We start from the raw sequence: 19,145 nt of genomic DNA, 5'->3' as shown, positions 1-19,145 counted from the left end.
GTAACATGTCTTCCCTCACTATATTTTTGTTTCGCAGTTTTATACATGTATATGTATAACATATAAACATCTCAAATTGAATTGCAATTGACGTTTTATAGAGAAAAATCACAATTAGGTTTTTTCACAAAATCATGCATCCCTAAATGCCACAAAATGTATTTCTTACCAGAGATGCATTCATCACTATAAGATGATTTGAGATTTGTGAAAAAGTTCTACCACTGTCCTGACAACTTTTTTAATCATTTGTTTCACAGTTGTTAATCTCGATTTTAGTAGTTTTACCAATCTGCTTAGATAATTTCTCATGCTTCATTCATGACAATAATTTGACCTTTTGACATGATTGTCTAACAATTAAGAAGCTTCTCACTGTATCAGTAACTTTAAATAACTTCTTGTATTAAGACAAAGTGTTATTGTGTCCACAGGAAGATCTGTGTGCACTGCAAGTGTGTGCGAGAGGATCATGCCGTGCGCTCGATGCCAAATCAGCTGGAGAAGATGATGACAAAGTTGGTGTCTGATTTCCAGAGACACTCCATCTCCGATGACGACTCGGGCTGCGCCTCTGAGGAGTACGCCTGGGTACCGTTCGGACTCAAACCTGAGCAGGTGGCCTCATTGCTCAAAAACTTACTGAAATCAGTATTTTTGCAGGATATTACTTATGTTTGTCATATGAACACTTTTGCCAATTTTGCAGGTTTACCAGTATTTCAGTTGCTTGCCAGAGGACAGGGTGCCCTATGTGAACAGCGCAGGGGAAAGATACCGAATCAGACAGTTGCTGCACCAACTTCCTGCCCACGACAGTGAGGTAGTATATTTGTAAATAACTTATACAATTAACCATTTAGCAAAGTCAAGGACACGGTCATGTCTGAATCAAATCAAAGGCGGAATAGTGCATGAAACAGTGAAGAAGCAAACCTTTAAAAAAGTGATCACTGCAAACTCATGTATTCTTCGACTCTGCTCCCTTGGACTGCAGTGTGAGCTGCTTTTCTCGTTGTTTCGTAAAATCTTGCACTCTTCCTCTCTTTTTAATTACCTCTCAAAAAAACTATGAAGGAACGTTTATCCTTTTTGCAATTTGAACGATTTGTACAGCCGAAAACAACCCAAGCATAGGGAATTTTTTTCCACGAGAAAGGCTAATTAGCGCAGAGTACCCATTGAAAACAGAGTGAGCATGACCACCACGCATACTTATTGGGTGGGATGTGAGCCTGACGTGACGTCAGTAAAATCCTAACAATAGAAGCCCTAAAAACTACAACATGACTGACGGGGTGAAGACGCAGTCAAAGGGGCTTGGCCTGTAGGAGGGCTTCGGCATGTAAATAAGACCACTCACAAAACAGCGCATTCTGAAAAGACGTTAGAACTCAGCTTGAAGATGGTCTATAAAACAACATTTGGATCAAAGCACCACCATTACATGTTATGTAAACCACAAAGAACTGTTTTAAATGTAGAAAAAAAACATGATGTGACCCCTTTAATGCATTTCACTGATTTATTTCTTATAACTTACTTACTTATTTCTGTGTACATCCTCAGCCACAGTACTGCAACGCTCTGAAGGAAGAGGAGAAGAAGGAGTTACGTTTATTCAGCCAGCAGAGGAAACAAGATAATGTGGGGCGAGGCGCCGTCAGACTCTTCCCCGTCACTATGTCTGGAGGTGTCTGCAAGCAGGTAGAGTGGCATCTTTATTTTACTCTATGTCTATGCATACAGTACATAAAACATGAGACTTGGAGCTTCCGTCCTTCTCCATGCCACCCTCTCTTAGTAAATCTTTGTTTCCAGTGTGACAGAAAGATAACCGGTGGAGACATTGCAGTGTTTGCCAGTCGGGCAGGAAACGGAAATTGTTGGCACCCTCAGTGTTTCCAGTGTGCCTCCTGCGGTGAGCTGCTGGTCGATCTGATCTTCTTCTACCAGGATGGACAGATCTACTGTGGCCGTCATCACGCTGAGAGACTCAAACCCCGATGTCAAGCTTGTGATGAGGTGAATTGTCATCTTTGTGTATCCTCAACAACAACAGCAGCAAGCTGTTTTAACGTTGTTGTATTATCAGTGAGTACCGGTAACTGATCTTAACCTCTGCCCATACCTATAAGGAAATATTCATCGGATTTTTGGAACATCATTTTCTTATTTCATTTTCAATTGCATGAGTGTTACACATTTAAAACTGACAGAAGGAGTTGTTTCATACTGTAAATTCATATTGATGACTACCTTCCAGAGAAGCATTCTTCCTGTTATAAAGGACCTTTGAGTGACTTAACAGATTAGCCTATGCTTTACTAATAAATCTGACACGACTGACCTACAAGATTCTCACTCAGAGAATAGTTAAGCCCGCAAGAGCAGGGTGCCAGCATCTTATTAACCCAAATCCACTGGAGAAAATTGCACATCTGCAACCAGTTCGCCACTGCAGTTTATGTCACATTCACTCTTTGTTCTGTTCTCTTGTCAATCTTAGATCATTTTTGCAGATGAATGCACAGAAGCAGAAGGAAGGTTTTGGCACATGAAGCACTTCTGCTGTTTTGAGTGTGAGGCACCACTGGGCGGTCAACGTTACATCATGAGAGAGTGTCGGCCATACTGCTGCTCCTGTTATGAGTCGCTGTATGCAGAGTATTGTGACACCTGTGGAAAACACATAGGTAAGAAACAATATTCACTGTGCTTCTAAAGCAGCTAGCAGACGAAGAAAGATGGCATACATTTCTGTGCATGTTACCGTTGATTTATCGTATTGATGACAAATGCAAGAAATTATTCCATTTGACATGGTGCTCCATAGGTGCAATCTGGTATGTCAAATTTCTCTTCACATCCTCAAAAATTCCTGATAAGAATAGAACAGCTTACACATAAATATATGTTGTGGCGTACCCTAAGAATCAATGCTCAAACTTGTTTAATCTCCACAATAATTTCTGTATAAATGATGTATGTAAAGTTAAAAATAGATTAAAGTTAGTACAATTTGCAGATGATTAGACTGCATTTTGCTTGGAAGGTAATACAAACGGTGCGGCGTCTTCAGTAATGCGGACGTTGTACCGATCCGTTGTGGTGAAGAAGGAGCTGAGCCGGAAGGCAAAGCTCTCAATTTACCGGTCGATCTACGTTCCCATCCTCACCTATGGTCATGAGCTTTGGGTCATGACCGAAAGGATAAGATCACGGGTACAAGCGGCCGAAATGAGTTTCCTCCGCCGGGTGGCGGGGTTCTCCCTTAGAGATAGGGTGAGAAGCTTTGCCATCCGGGAGAAACTCAAAGTAAAGCCGCTGCTCCTTCACATCGAGAGGAGCCAGATGAGGTGGTTCGGGCATCTGGTCAGGATGCCACCCGAACGCCTCCCGAGGGAGGTGTTTAGGGCACGTCCAACCGGTAGGAGGCCACGGGGAAGACCCAGGACACGTTGGGAAGACTATGTCTCCCGGCTGGCCTGGGAACGCCTCGCGATCCCCCGGGAAGAGCTAGACAAAGTGGCTGGGGAGAGGGAAGTCTGGGTTTCCCTGCTTAGGCTGTTGCCCCCGCGACCCGACCTCGGATAAGCGGAAGATGATGGTAATACAAACGAAAAAAATTAACCAATTAAGGAGATGGTTTGAGAAAAATTATCAAAGACTATCCTCTGCAATAATGCTATTAGGTAACAGTAGAAGAGAAACTCAAACACAAACACAAATAGACAGAGTAGACATTTACAGTAAAATAGATAACATTTCAGGTGTAATAAAAGATGATAAAAGGAACTGGACATCTCATCTAAAAAATATACAATATAGCTTTGCAAGAAATTGATTATTGAACAAAGCAGAATATGTTCTGGACTACTCCATATTCTCTACTGCTCGCTCGTGTTACCATATCTGAGTTATTGCGCAGAAATATGGGGATATAATTACAAAAGTACACTTCATTAACTAACAATGTTACAAAAAAGGTGAATTAGAATAATACATAATGTTGGATATGGAGAACATTCAAACCCTTTATTTATTAAATCATAAATATTGAAATTTAGTAATTTGGTGCATTTGCAAACACCTAAAATTATGCACTAAAGAAGTCAAACAATGATAACTAGACGAATAATGAGAAAACAATTTTGCTATCCATCTTGACTCTTTTTGAGAACTTTATTAATCATTTATTAATTGATTTATTTATTCTGTGTTACAAATTGAGAACAGGAAGCAAACAAAAAAATGTATAACAAATTGCTATGAAATGGAAATGGGTCGGGATTTGTAACTGTATGCATATTTGAAGTATGTCATAACCATACAGTGTAGTTGTAAAATGCAACAACAATAACGACCATATTAAATTAATCACATTCTGATGCTATTTTTACCATAGAATTGATGTTTCTAATTTTGCAGGTTTATCTAATTAAAGTTTCCCATGGTAGTATATTTTATTATACATTCAGGAAAGCACAAGGTTGTTTGAGTCCTATGATTGGTTGTCTTAATGACAGGCCAAATGTTGACAAATTCTAAAATAAGCAACTTTTCTCTATCATGATTTATTACTTAGAATAAGAAAATAAATTAGAAATATCAGGAGAAAAAACAAATACAGTGGTATTTTATCATGTTTTGCTGCTGCTAACAATTGTATTTTATTTTGTAGGCATCGACCAGAGCCAGATGACGTATGAGGGTCAGCACTGGCATGCCGTGGAGTTTTGTTTCTGCTGTTCCCGATGTCGACTACCTCTACTGGGACGCCCCTTCCTCCCTCGCAGGGGGCTCATCTTCTGCTCCAGGTCTTGTTCACTTGGAGAAGACCCCAGAAACTCTGACTCTTGTGACTCGACACTGCAGAGCACGCCACTTCGCGAACCACCGCAAATGCAGCGTGGTTCCCCTTTGCAACCAATAGAGGGCGTCAAACCTCCTATAAGTCCTGTAAAAGATTGCATCTATACTTTATTGGAAAACAGAGGTGTGTTCATCTTCAATACTGTCCTAAAAAAAATTAAGAAGATAATATTTCCATTTTGTCTGTTGTCGTGCAAGGTGTCAACTGCTTGACTCCTGTTCAAAATGGACTTCATCCTAGAAGCTCCTTTTCACCTCTCCCTCACATTCATCGAGGAAATGGTCTCAAACCCTCTTGGCCCTGCAACATTCCACATTACAATTTATTGCCAGAGGGCTGTGGAATCAAAGTGCCTGGGAGCGGCCTTTTAAATGGAAATACTGGGCATCCTGCACCGAGTCTTCGTTCAAGAGGAACCTCGACTAGTGCGGACTGTAGGAACTGGGTGGAAAAGACTAATCAAGTCATGAAAGGTATTACTGACCATTTTTGAAAAACATCAATATTTAATGTTAATTTTTGGCTAAAACATTCATCCTTTTCAGATGCTTTCCAGGCAAACACGACATCACACACCGACATGTCTCCTGAACCGCCTCCTCTCCTAATAAAGTCTCGAGACCTGATACCGCGGGACTCATCCCCTCTGAACACCCCCCAGTCAGAGCAGAGCCCCTCCCATTCTCCACCCGCACTGTCTCGTAGTGGGAAAGCGCGGGTCAGTTTCAGAGAACCAATCAGCAGCAGCTATTCTGTCGATGAGGAAGAAGATAAAGAGGAGAATGAAGAAGTGCCACCAGATAATGAGGAAAACCCTCAGAACGAAGATAAAGTCAAAGGAGGATTCGGAAGCAGTTTGCATCTACAGGAAGGCATCCCACCTCAGATGGATCTGCTCGGTAAGGATAAAGCATGAAGCATTTTTGTCCTCATTTTACCACTTCTAACCACTGACCGAAAGGCCCAATTATCACATGCCTACTAAGACTGTCTTGTGATCTGAGGTGTGTTAAGAGTGAATTTGTCCATTGAAAGTTAATAATGCTCAGTGACAATGTTTTGGTCATAGTTTATAATGGTATATAGAAACAATAGACATCTTGTTTAAGTAACACGATAACTGTGGGACCCAACACTCTGTATGAATCAGTTTTTTTTGACAAAAATGTAAGTCAAATGTTTGCCCCGTTTTTCCTCTACCTTGTCTGCTATTGTACGACCAAACATTGCGCAACACAAACCAGTCCGTTTTCATAGTATTGTCCTGCAGAAACGAGTGCTCTACCAAAGAATACACATTGGTGACTAATTCTTTGTGCTATTTTTATTGAGTACGACTGCAAAATAAGCCACGATGAGGCCAAAGAAAATTGCCAGTGACAGCAGTTTGATAAAGAAGGAAATAAACACAATTGAATTCAATAAATCACTTTTCCGAGAGTCCTCAAAGGTAAAAGTGATTTAAAAAAGTGAATTTGGGATGATAATTTCCTTCAAAACATGTTACGAGTAACAATTGTAGGTATTAAATGTGTTCAATATTCCCGTCCAAACCTTTTCATGTCTGTGTGGAATGCTGACTCCGCCCGAGTCATCACTCCATGAATTAAATCCCGCTGCATACAGAAAGTAGGCTATCAGGAAGCTGAAAAAAGCATTACAGCTACTATGTTGATTAGTACCTCCAGCTTGCTCACTAGTTTATAAAGTGTGTGTTCACGCCGTCTTCACAACTTTTTCCAGTCTTTTTTTTGTCTTTAATTTTGAGATTTTTCTTTCAAAAATAGTCCTAAAATCACCATCCTTCGTTCCTATATGTGCTTTTGTACATTGCCTGTTGTTCCGGTCGTCGCTACAGTGGTTAGTTGCTTTGAAAATTATTCTTGGATTTTGTTAGCTCACTAGATGTGGGTGACACTGAATGGTGGTATGGATCAGATACCAAGTAAGTACATGGCTAGTATCACCAAAACTGGTACCGATACCAACACTTTTTGACTTGTAACGTAATCATCATTGAATAATTTTGTGAATTTGCCTCAAGATAGTTGATTTTGATAGAAAACACAGGAAATGTGTTCTGCAAATAAACATATTTTAATAACTAAATACAACAATTTAAAACAATGCAGTAGTCTATAAATAATCAATTTTCAGTTGTACTACTGTACCCCGCCTTCCGCCCGAATGCAGCTGAGATAGGCTCCAGCGACCCTGAAAAGGGACACGAGGTGGAAAAATAGATGGATGTCCTACTGTACACACAATTGTTTTAGAAAAAGTCACTATTGCAAAATGACAAAAAAATAACAAAGTAACAAAAATGTTAATTTCAAAATTTGATTGCACTGACAGACTAAAAGAGTTGCATGAACTCTGAAGAAAATCGACATAAAGGATAAACTACAACTAAAGTATCGATCCCACCACGCTAGTATCGATCCAATGTCAATATCCACCATGGTATCGATATTCAGATCGATTCGCCCACCTCAATTTGATCAAGGTTGTTCACAGGAGATTTTTGGTTTGAAAGCTAGTCCGGCTTAATGGAGAACGGAGTTGTTATGTATGTGTTGTGTTGAGCACACCACACACTTAAAAAACGCTCAATACCTGATTTTTTGTCTTTATGTGTAGAGTCTGTAACAGTTAAAAAATAACTTTATATTTAGAAAATATTAATGTGTGTAACAGCGTGAAGGCTGAAGAAAAGTTTTCACCTCACATAGAATCAAGAAAGTTTATTGTTGTTGTTGTTGAACTAGATGGATCCTCATACCACCAACGCAGTCTGCGGCGCGGCTGGAGTCGTTGCCGCGTTTCGTCTGACCCCAGCCTTCACCTGACCTCAGACAGAAGCCTCCGGCATTCACAGGCCGACCGCCCTCCACTGGACACTCTGGATCATGGCGAGGGAGGGAACGACGTCTCCTCTCTGGTCCTGCAGCCTGGCCGGCACAAACATGAAGACTCTTGTTCCACCTGCTCCTCATCGTCCGACTCGGAGCAAGAGGGCTATTTCCTTGGACAGCGCATTCCTCTCCCTCCACAGCTTCGAAAACATGAAGCCAAGGAGGATAAAGACACAAAAGAAGAAGGAGAACAAGCTCAGTTGGGACTGAGGGACAGTATCAGGCGGAGACGAGCTCACAGTCTTGGTGCTAAGGACAAAGATAAAAACTGCACTGTCTCCTGACATAAACACTGGAAAACCTCACGCTGTAGTTGTCACAATTATTTACTGCGCATGACTCGGCAATGGGTTTACTTTATGAATGATAATTGGATTGTTGTAGGCTTACATTTTGCTACTTTTAAATTTGTCATTCACAATATGTATTTTTTACCTGTTGAGAAAGATATGAGATACTATTTTTGGACTGATCTACACTTTGAGGCTAATGTGACGGATTTGAAGGTCCTTTGGGTCATCATCACGATTTTTTTCCAGCAGACATCTACACGTACTGTATGAACTTTGAGAAGTTTGGTGTTGTTGTTTAAGGTGGCGACTTGTCCAGGGTGTACACCGCCTTCCGCCCGAATGCAGCTGAGATAGGCTCCAGCACCCCTCGTGAACCCAAACGGGTCAAGCGGTAGAAAATGGATGGATGGATGGATGGATGGTGTTGTTTTTTCAGTCATTTATTTTCCATACAAGAATCAGTGACCCTGCAGGGAAATGTTACTTTCACCTTTGAATTTGTTACAGATGTACATTTAAAGTAGAGGAAGTATCAACCAATAAATGAGACCTCATAAATGAGACATTAAATATATTACATAATGATTAGATATAATGTCATTTATAACATGCACCTGGGGATAGGTTGATTGGAAACACAAAAAATTGGCCCGAGTGTATGAATGTGAGTGTGAATGTCTATCTGTGTTGGCCCTGCGAGGAGATGGTAAATTGTCCAGGGTGTACCCCGCCTCCCGCCAGATTATAGCTGAGATAGGCTCCAGCACCCCCCGCAACCTGAACTGTAGTAGTTACTCAAAACAATTTCAATAATAGTAAAAATATTGAATGTATATAAATGCAATGGCCAAGCACTGTAAAATGTTTTATTATTGTATTTGGTTGTTCAAGGGATTCTAATGAATGTTGAATGAGTTTATGGTTGCAATAAATGTGTCCTGGTTGACAAACGCATTATTTCCAGTGTGACATTGATTTAGAAGACAAAAATCTGTATTTTTAAATATGTTTGATTGAAACTTTTATTAGTAGATTGCACAGTACAGTACATATTCCGTACAATTGACCACTGAATGGTAACACCCGAATATAAGTTTTTCAACTTGTTTAAGTCGGGGTCTGCGTTAATCAGTTCATGGTAAAATGGTTTAATATCTCAAAATGTAATTTAACAGCTTTACTTTACTGTGCGCAAACATTATGTAGATTTATACATTTTTCATAACCCAATTTTGAAAAATAAAATAGTCCAAAATTATATAAAAAAAATATTGTTAAAAAAAATCTCGCTAGTGTTCTGGTATTAAGCAGGTAAGTTATTTGTTTTCCTAAAAATTGTTTATTAGGCAAGCAGGAAAAAAGCGGTCCAACATATGCAATAACACAGTGGTTCTCAAATGGGGGTACGCGTACCCCTGGGGGTACTTGAAGGTATGCCAAGGGGTACGTGAGATTTTTTTTTAATATTCTAAAAATAGCAACAATTCAAAAATCCTCTATAATTATATTTATTGAATAATACTTCAACAAAATATGAATGTAAGTTCTTAAACTGTGAAAAGAAATGCAACAATGCAATATTCAGTGTTGACAGCTGGATTTTTTGTGGACATGTTCCATAAATATTGATGTTAAAGATTTTTTTTTTGTGAAGAAATTTTTAGAATTAAGTTCATGAATCCAGATGGATCTCTATTACAATCCCCAAAGAGGGCACTTTAAGTTGATTATTACTTCTCTGCGTAGAAATCTGTATTTATAATTGAATCACTTGTTTTTTTTCAACACGTTTCTAGTTATTTTTATATCTTTTTTTCCAAATAGTTCAAGAAAGACCACTACAAATTATCAATATTTTGCACTGTTATACAATTTAATAAATCAGAAACTGATGACATAGTGCTGTATTTTACTTCTTTATCTCTTTTTTTCAACCAAAAATGCTTTGCTCTGATTATGGGGTACTTGAATTAAAAAAAATGTTCACAGGGGGTACATCACTGAAAAAAGGTTGAGAACCACTGCAATAACAGATCAATACACAAAAAATAACAAGAGAAAAAAAACTATTTATTGTATTATATACTCAGATATTAAATGCCTTTTAAGTTATGTCTTGAATATTAATACAATTCTCCATTCGGTATCACAATTACGTAGGTTTTTTATTTTTTTCGATGAGACCATTTCATTTTTTTGAATGTGGTATTTTGCCAAAGTCATAACAGGTAAGTTAAACCAGCCAGTACGCTTCCGGGTCAGAGCTCGAATGGGCCAATCAGCAAGAAGGGGGCGGGGTCTGGTGGCGTCTTCTTGAGTTGTCAGACAGGTTTGTTTGTCTCTTAATGGTGTCAGGCGTCCTGCCACTCGTCGTCCTCGGAAGGACAGCTATCTCGGCTCCACGGACCAAAACAACACCCAAGTATCCTTTAAGGGGATCAGCTTTATTTATTGGTAAGTTATCGGTCGGAATTTTATAAAACTATTTGAAGTGAGTGAGTGAGTTGTTAAGGAGGGAGGGATTATAGGTATGTATATGCCGGCTTCGACAAGCCTGTGCCGGCCCTGCGTCTTCACTACACATAGGGGACATTTTTTCTTGCTTATCTTTCTGTTCTTTGTTTACTTTAACATGCTTGCTCTTGACTTGGAAACATTATTCATTATTGGCCCTGGTTTTTTGTGGACCACCTTTTTAGCAATGCGCGTGTGCGTGTGTGTGCTCTTGTATATCTACCTTTCTCGAGACAACAACAAGGAAAAGTACCTTCCATATGAGGACCAGTGAACAAGTTAGGACTGAAATCATGGTCCCAATACAGAAAACCATTGCATTTTATAGAGAATGTCTCATTTGCACCCCTTGTGGTGAAATCCATCAAAATTAGGGTGGTCCCAAAAAGGAGGGATTTTCCAAATTGACTGTGTCGGTTTTAAAAGTGCTCCCCCTCTGGTCGACATATGAAATAACAAGTGTGTTTAAAAATGTGAAGTGCTCCCTCTCTGGCCAACATATGTAATAACAAGTGTGTGTAAGAAATTGAAATGTGTCCCTTTTGGCCAAAAATAATAAAAATAAATAAATGTATATACAGAGACATACTGTTATAAATTGAAGTAAATAATGTAGATTAAACAAAATTACAAACCAAAAATTCAGGAAAGAAAATGACTTAAAGCTTACCTTTTTTTTATATTTGCATAGTATGCCGCTGGGTGACGTCATACGCAAATAGGGTGTTAGCTTTCACTGTTATGCTGATGACACCCAACTCTACATGCCCCTAAAGCTGACCAACACGCCGGATTATAGTCAGCTGGAGGCGTTTCTTAATTAAATTAAACAATGGATGTCCGCTAACTTTTTGCAACTCAACGCCAAAAAAACGGAAATCCTGATTATCGGTCCTAATAATACAACTTAAACATTTGACAACCAAAAAATTCAACAAGGTGACTCTGTAAAGAATCTGGGTATTATCTTCGACCCAACTCTCTCGTTTGAGTCACACATTAAAAGCGTTACTAAAACGGCCTTCTTTCATCTCCGTAATATCGCTAAAATTCGCTCCATTTTGTCCACTAACGACGCTGGGATCATTATCCATGCGTTTGTTACGTCTCGTCTCGATTACTGTAACGTAGTATTTTCGGGTCTCCCCATGTCTAGCATTAAACGATTACAGTTGGTACAAAATGCGGCTGCTAAACTTTTGACAAGAACAAGAAAGTTTGATCACATTACGCCTATACTGGCTCACCTGCACTGGCTTCCTGTGCACTTAAGATGTGACTTTAAGGTTTTACTACTAACGTATAAAATACTACACGGTCTAGCTCCATCCTATCTTGCCGATTTGTATTGTACCATATGTCCCGGCAAAAAATCTGCGTTCAAAGGACTCCGGCTTATTAGTGATTCCTAAAGCCCAAAGAAAGTCTGCAGGCTATAGAGCGTTTTCCATTCGGGCTCCTGTACTCTGGAATGCCCTCCCGGTAACAGTTCGAGATGCTACCTCAGTAGAAGCATTTAAGTCTCACCTTAAAACTAATTTGTATACTCTAGCCTTTAAATAGACTCCCTTTTTAGACCAGTTGATCTGCTGCTTCTTTTCTTTTTCTCCTATGTCCCCCCCTCCCTTGTGGAGGGGGTCCGGTCCGATGGCCATGGATGAAGTACTGGCTGTCCAGAGTCGGGACCCAGGATGGACCGCTCGCCTGTGTATCTGTTGGGGACATCTCCTACGCTGCTGATCCGACTCCGCTTGGGATGGTTTCCTGTGGACGGGACTCTCGCTGCTGTCTTGGATCCGCTTTGAACTGAACTCTCGCGGCTGTGTTGGATCCAATATGGATTGAACTTTCACAGTATCATGTTAGACCCGGTCGACATCCATTGCTGTCGGTCCCCTAGAGGGGGGGGGGGGGGGGGGTCCTCTCCAAGGTTCTCATAGTCACCGACGTCCCACTGGGTGTGAGTTCTCCTTGCCCACTGGGTGTGAGTTCTCCTTGCCCTTATGTGGGTTCTTCCGAGGATGTCGTAGTAGTTTAGATTAGATAGATAGATAGATAGTACTTTATTTATTCCGTCAGGAGAGTTCCTTCGGGAAAATTAACATTTTCAGCACAATCCCATTCAAGTTTAGACAAACATTACAGAGAGACAGAACAGGATCGCTGACGGGTCTGCCGGCTTCCAGCGCCCCTTACAAAAAAGATGAGATACAGGTAAACAGGGGGGGGGGGGGATAGAAGATTAAAATAAAATAAAATAAAAATCGGTCTTAGTCTGGGCCCTGGAGAGGGGGTGCAGACTGAGGCCAAGGGAAAAAAAACAACAACTCATAGCCATGGTACACAGCCCTCTTCCATGTGTGTAAGAGGGAAACATCAAAGAACACAGAGGACATTAAAGACATTAAAGCAGCAGATACAAGCAGACACTTCTACATACAGCTTTTGAATAAAAACTAAAAGAAACATATCCACTGTGGTGGCCTCTGCGGTGTTCCACGCCATCGTCCGCTGGGGTGGAGGGAGCATGGCCAGAGACAGGAGCAGACCCAACAAAGCAACCAAGACAGCTGACTCCACTCTCGGCCAGTGTCCAGTCCGCATGGATGAGCGAGGATACGTCCAAGGTGACTGAGGTGTCCGACACCTGCTCACCCAGCCAAGACACCACGAAGCTTCTCCGTCCCAGCGCACAGTGCTAGCTCCGCAGCCCTGTCCCCTCATCCGCACCAAACTCTGCAGTCCTGTCCCCTCATCCGCATCTCCGCCAGTCCCTCCAAACCGACTCCGGTGTGGCAGACACCCAGCAGCTGGTCTCCATGGCTAAAGGCTCCCAGGAGGCAGATCCAGAAGTCCACAAAAAAAGCACCACAGAGGTCACGAAAGTGGCAGCCCTTGTCACACAGTCCCAAAGGGTCCCGGACCAAAAGGCAAAAAAATATAATAAGACATGAAAACAAGAGGGAAACACAAAAGGATGACACAAGAGCACAGAGCTCCTGCCAACAGCAGCCACTACAGCAGCGCCATCTTGGAAAAAAAAACAACAGAAAAAAACTTGTGATTTAGGGCTATATAAATAAACATTGATTGATTGATTGATATGTGTGTATATATATATATATATATATATATATATATATATATATATATTAATAATGTTGTAATTACAAATCTTTTTATATATAGAAAGGGTGGTCCTGAAGAGGTAGGCATTTTTCAGAGGTCTGAAGAAACGTGTGTGTGTGTGTGTGTGTGTGTGTGTGTGTGTGTGCGTGTGAAGTCTGAAGTCTGACACACGCCCAGATGATAACATTGTTGACACCTGTGAACAAGTGTTTGCTACAGGTGACAAGAAGAATGAAACTAAAGGCCAAACGGCTCCTCAGAGAGTCTGATCTGGCTTTGACTGGAATGGCAACAATGTAGAGAATGTGACTGGCAGATGCTAACATTCAAGTAGCATATCTGAAGCCCATACAGCAGGGATATTCAATTAAATTGTTCTAAGGACCTAGGGGCCGGATTTTATCCTTTACTGTTAGTCTCCTCATGTACAAACCCCGTTTCCATATGAGTTGGGAAATTGTGTTAGATGTAAATATAAACGGAATACAATGATTTGCAAATCCTTTTCAACCCATATTCAATTGAATGCACTACAAAGACAATATATTTGATTTTCTAACTCATAAACTTTGGGTTTTTTTTTGCAAATAATAATTAACTAGGAAATTTCATGGCTGCAACATGTGCCAAAGTAGTTGGGTAAGGGCATGTTCACCACTTTGTTTCATCACCTTTTCTTTTAATAACACTCAATAAACCTTTGGGAACGAAGGAGAAACATTTTTGAAACTTTTCAGGTGGAATTCTTTCCCATTCTTGTTTTATATACAGCTTAAGTTGTTCAACAGTCTGGGATCACTGTTGGGGTATTTTAGGCTTCACAATGCGCCACACATTTTCAATGGAAGACAGGTCTGGACTACAGGCAAGCCCGTCTAGTACCCGCACTGTTTTACTATGAAGCCACACTGTTGTAACAAATGACTTGGCATTGTCTGGCTGAAATAAGCAAGGACGTCCATGATAACGTTGCTTGGAGGCAACATATGTTGCTCCAAAACCTGTATGTACCTTTCAGCATTAATGGTGCCTTCACAGATGTGTAAGTTACCCATGCCTTGGGCACTAATACACCCCCAAACCATCACAGATGCTGGCTTTTCAACTTTGCACCTAGAACAGTCCTGATGGTTCTTTTCCTCTTTGATCCGGAAGACACGGCATTCACCGTTTCCAAAAAACTATTTGAAATGTGGACTCGTCAGACCACAAAACACTTTTCCACTTTGCATCAGTCCATCTTAGCTGAGCTCGGGCCCGGCGAAGCCGGCGGCATTTCTGGGTGTCGTTGATAAATGGCTTTGGCTTTGCATAGTAATTTTAACTGGCACTTACAGATGTAGCGACAAACTGTAGTTACTGACAGTGTTTTTCTGAAGTGTTCCTGAGCCCATGTGGTGATATCCTTTACACACTGATGTCGCTATTTGATGCAGTATTGCTGAGGGAACGAAGGTCCGTTATATCATTGCTTACGTGCAGTGATTTCTCCAGATTCTCTGAACCTTTTGATGGTGTTATGGACCGTGGATGGTGAAATTCGTAAATTTCTTGTAATAGCCCGTTGAGAAATGTTGTTCTTAAACTGTTTGACAATTTGCTCACGCATTTGTTCACAAAGTGGTGACCGTTTCCCAATCCTTGTTTGTGAATCACTGAGGATTTCACGGAATCTGCTTTTATACCCAATCATGGCACCCACCTGTTGCCAATTAGCCTGCACACCTGTGGGATGTTTCAAATAAGTGTTTGATGAGAATTCCTCATCTTTATCAGTATTTATTGCCAACTTTCCCAACTTCTTTGTCACGTGTTGCTGGCATCAAATTCTAAAGTTAATTATTATTTGCAAAAAAAAAAAAAAAGTGTTTATCAGTTTGAACATCAAATATGTTGTCTTTGTAGCATATCCAACTGAATATGGATTAAAAATGATTTTCAAATCATTTTATTCTGTTTATATTTACATCTAACACAATTTCCCAACTCATATGGAAATGGGGTTTGTATAATCTTACAACCACCGCCCTCTGCAGAGGACATTTGATGTTAGTGAAGTTATTTTGTTGGAGTTACAGGAGCATTCTGCTTTTTTAAAGGACCTTCTGCTTAAAAAAGCTATTCAATGAGGATCTCTATGACAGTGTTTTTAAGAATCTGCTGCAAAAATGTTAGCCTCTCACAAGTTTATCGATCTAAACTCACGCACCACCAGTTGAATAGCAAAATGATGAAAAAGAGAGGACTTAAAATGGAGCCTTGAAGAACACAACGGGTATAACTAAATAAGATGAACAAATGACTATTGACTGCCTCTGAAGTAGACAAGCTGGAAGCAGAAGGTAGATCTTGAGGAACGCCTCAGTAATGTCAATCACAAGTTAGGTCCAGGTGTTCCATGTTTGCTCGCAACCTGTGCTGGCAATCTGCATGACACTTTCAATATACTTCTTGTAGCCAGCATTTAAATTAATCAGTATTGATTGGTGTACCCACCCTGATTAGCCAAATAAGTAGTGTACAGCAAGGATAATAAACTCAATTGTTCGAGGGCCCATATTTCCCAGAAATCTAAGGATCGGGTCTGTCGGACTTCCATTTTTTTTATATTTTTCCTATTTTAAGAACCTGCATTCTCTGGAGTGGACATTTGTTTTTAATTTTATTTCTTTTATAACTTAGAAATTTCTTTAAAAACAAAAATAGCACTGTTATGCAAAATACAAGTGTCTGCTGTCGTGGACGCTGGTCTTTTAGGAGGTTGAACTGTTGATACCAGGATCTTCTAATGTGTTTACAGTGATCCAGGTTCCTCTACACAGCAGGCGAACTCTAATGTGTTTAGGAATTCTTTGTAAAAAAAAAAAAAAAAAAAAAATTGTACTTGGGAGGCTGGTATGGTGTAATTCCTGGGCCAGACTTGGCCCCCGGGCTGCCTGTTGAATAGAACTGGCCTAGCGAGTCAAAAGGAAAAGCACCTGGTGTTCATTTTGCTTTTGCAATAGCCATGTCACTGCAAGGCCCGGGCTTAAGGAAGTAGCCCGAGCCGAAGTCTGGCAGCTGCTTTTTGTAAAGAAGAGCAGCTATTGTTTCAGTAGCAGCTGTTAGTGTGTGTGAGATCTGTTGTGTTTTTCTTCCAAACAGCACACACACACACATGCTCTAAGTGCATCCACTCATGTCACTGTCACTTTTAATGTCTGTTTGTCTTTGGAACAACTTATCAGATGCTTACATTTAGTCTCTTCCACAGGTCATCAAGTAGTGCTGACAATGACCCAGTCCAACAAAAAGAGAAAAGGCACATGAGTCCGCTCGAGCGCATGTCAGAAAGCAGGCGGTTGTTTTCCTAAAGCAATGCCCGTGGAGACGATCCAGCATCCACTGAGGTCGTCTGCGAAGACTGCCGTAGCTGCGACGCCCCCTCGCCTGCGACCCAAGGGCTTTGTGGGTCCTGACTTCTACCGGCAAAGTCCGCCTGCAGCAGGCCGACCGAAGCAGAGTGCGGTGGAGAGACTGGAAGCGGACAAAGCCAAATATGTGAAGAGTCCAGTAGCGCTGTCCAAGCAGCAGCCGGTCATGCCTCCTGATGTTCGCAAGCCTCTGCTGAGCCCCACCGCCACACTGAAGCCCTCCAAAAAGACACAAACACAACCAAAAATCAAGCAGGATGCCGCACAGCTCGACTTGGAACACCTGAGCAATCTGATCAGTGACGTGAGCGATGGACCCAGTGCAGCCGTTACCGCAGAGTCCGTTGATACCGTGATGACTCAGCAGAAAAAAGAGAGGCCGGATCCACCGTCTCGTCCTGACGACTCGAGTCCGGCCAAGGTTAGACTGAAAGCATCCGAAACTGCTGCATCTCCGATTGCAAGGACCGTGCGCAGGGTGGACGTCATACCTCAGGCCAGGCCCGTGCACACCCCTCGCAGGCCACCGCTGTTCATCCGCCAGCCGCTTCAACCTCTTCGTCTGCACCCCCAGTTTCCTCTCCGCTTGGCTACTTCACACCAGTACCTTCGAACAACAAACACTCCTCTGAAACCTTTTGCTGCTCCGCCTCCACCAGACAAGCCTCCTGCCTCATCTCCTCTCTGCATCCCCGTTTTACCTCCTCCATCGCCGGCCATTACACGTCTATCCTCGTCCAGTGCCAGGAAACGCTGCTCCCTGACCCGCTCCAAATCAGACATGAGCGACCGTTTTTCCCGAGCCGGAACCGAGTTGGAACGCTTCTTCAACCTGTGTGGTTTGGACCCGGCGGACCTGCAGGACTTGACCGGATCCACTTCCGACATTGTGTCTATGGCTCGCTTTCGCAGCGTCAGCGCTCCGGGGTCCGAGTGTGCGGGCTCCGGCCGGCAGGATGAAGGTGACGACGACGATGAGCAGGAACAAGAACGCGTGCCGTATGGTGTTTCTGTCATTGAAAGGAACGCAAGAGTGATCAAGTGGCTTTATGGAGTTTGTCAGGCAAAGTGAGCACTCATACTTGCAGGATGTGGAGCTAGAAATGAAAAATTTTTCTTCTTTCACGGTCAAATGGCAGCCAAGATAATGACATATTTTTTTTTATTTGTGTTGCAAATAGGAGAAAGTGTTTTTTTAAATTTGTGGTTTGTGTTGCAAGCATTTGCCAATGGACAAAAACCCAAGAAGCTTTGGATAATGGTAGACGAAACAGGTTAAAGGTAAAATCTGTACCTTTTTTCTTACCTTTCTGTAGGTCAGTGTTCTCAACTCATTTAAGAGGCTTATCATAATAATATTGTTATGTCTTAGGAGCGACCTCTTTAGATTTTTGAATATCTAAGCAGAAGAAGATGGATGGATGAATAGATAATCCAAGAGGATCGCTGAACTGATGTCAAAAGTCATGTTTGTGTTTTAGCAGTGTCATAATGTAACTTAATTATGGCAACTGTGATGGTTTTCTATTCATAGAAATGTGTCATGTTTAGCTGATTGTTCAGTTGGACAATGAAGTGACACTTGTGCTTGCACACTTTGGCTGTAAATGAAATATGATTTGATGCAATTTTTTTCTTGATTTATTCTTTTTTGATTATTTAAACTGGCAAAATGTGCACACACAGTATTTGACAGTGTGAACTTGTAAAATAAAAAGTAGAATTTTGAATGCAAAGGCAAGCTTTCTAAGGATCAGGTGGTAGTTGAATTATTTTTTTATTTTAATACTGGGGTTTCAAAACTTTTTTTTTCTTCCTTTTTTGAAATGTATTTACCTGTCCTGTCCAGCCACATGGGCAACTAATATTGTTGATCTAGATACCCATATCGGCTGTACAGATTTACTTTACAACAGATAAGTGTGGTATACTTCTTTGGTTGCATTTTTTGTTTTTGACTTTTTTTAATGTTTGGTGCAAACAGACTGGAGCTGTGGGGGGGGGG

At 41.2% G+C, this 19,145-nt stretch overlaps 2 protein-coding genes across 10 annotated transcripts in view; both read left to right on the top strand.

Annotated features, from left to right (window-relative positions):
* prickle3 (prickle homolog 3) overlaps nt 1–9,038 on the top strand; it is a 53,726-nt gene extending 44,688 nt beyond the window's left edge. For all 9 annotated transcript variants that reach the window (XM_061904092.1, XM_061904085.1, XM_061904094.1 and 6 more), the window contains 9 exons: nt 435–618; nt 710–823; nt 1,570–1,707; nt 1,822–2,025; nt 2,510–2,696; nt 4,685–4,999; nt 5,074–5,349; nt 5,422–5,775; nt 7,645–9,038. In XM_061904092.1, coding sequence (XP_061760076.1) covers nt 487–618; nt 710–823; nt 1,570–1,707; nt 1,822–2,025; nt 2,510–2,696; nt 4,685–4,999; nt 5,074–5,349; nt 5,422–5,775; nt 7,645–8,075 — 2,151 coding nt within the window. In that variant the 5' untranslated portion in view covers nt 435–486 and the 3' untranslated portion in view covers nt 8,076–9,038. The remainder of the gene's footprint in view (nt 1–434; nt 619–709; nt 824–1,569; nt 1,708–1,821; nt 2,026–2,509; nt 2,697–4,684; nt 5,000–5,073; nt 5,350–5,421; nt 5,776–7,644) is intronic.
* Nucleotides 9,039–10,380: 1,342 nt separating this feature from the next.
* LOC133554858 (protein FAM110A-like) lies at nt 10,381–18,876 on the top strand. The gene is made up of 2 exons (XM_061904082.1): nt 10,381–10,538; nt 16,981–18,876. The coding sequence occupies exon 2, from the start codon at nt 17,085–17,087 to the stop codon at nt 18,210–18,212; it is 1,128 nt and encodes a 375-aa protein (XP_061760066.1). The 5' UTR covers nt 10,381–10,538; nt 16,981–17,084; the 3' UTR covers nt 18,213–18,876.
* The last annotated feature ends 269 nt before the right edge of the window (nt 18,877–19,145 follow it).

This window comes from Nerophis ophidion, linkage group LG06 (assembly GCF_033978795.1).
Source record: "Nerophis ophidion isolate RoL-2023_Sa linkage group LG06, RoL_Noph_v1.0, whole genome shotgun sequence".
Lineage (NCBI taxonomy): Eukaryota > Metazoa > Chordata > Actinopteri > Syngnathiformes > Syngnathidae > Nerophis > Nerophis ophidion.
The sequence above is the reverse complement of the archived record's forward strand: the minus strand, read 5'-3'. Positions and strand labels throughout refer to the sequence as shown.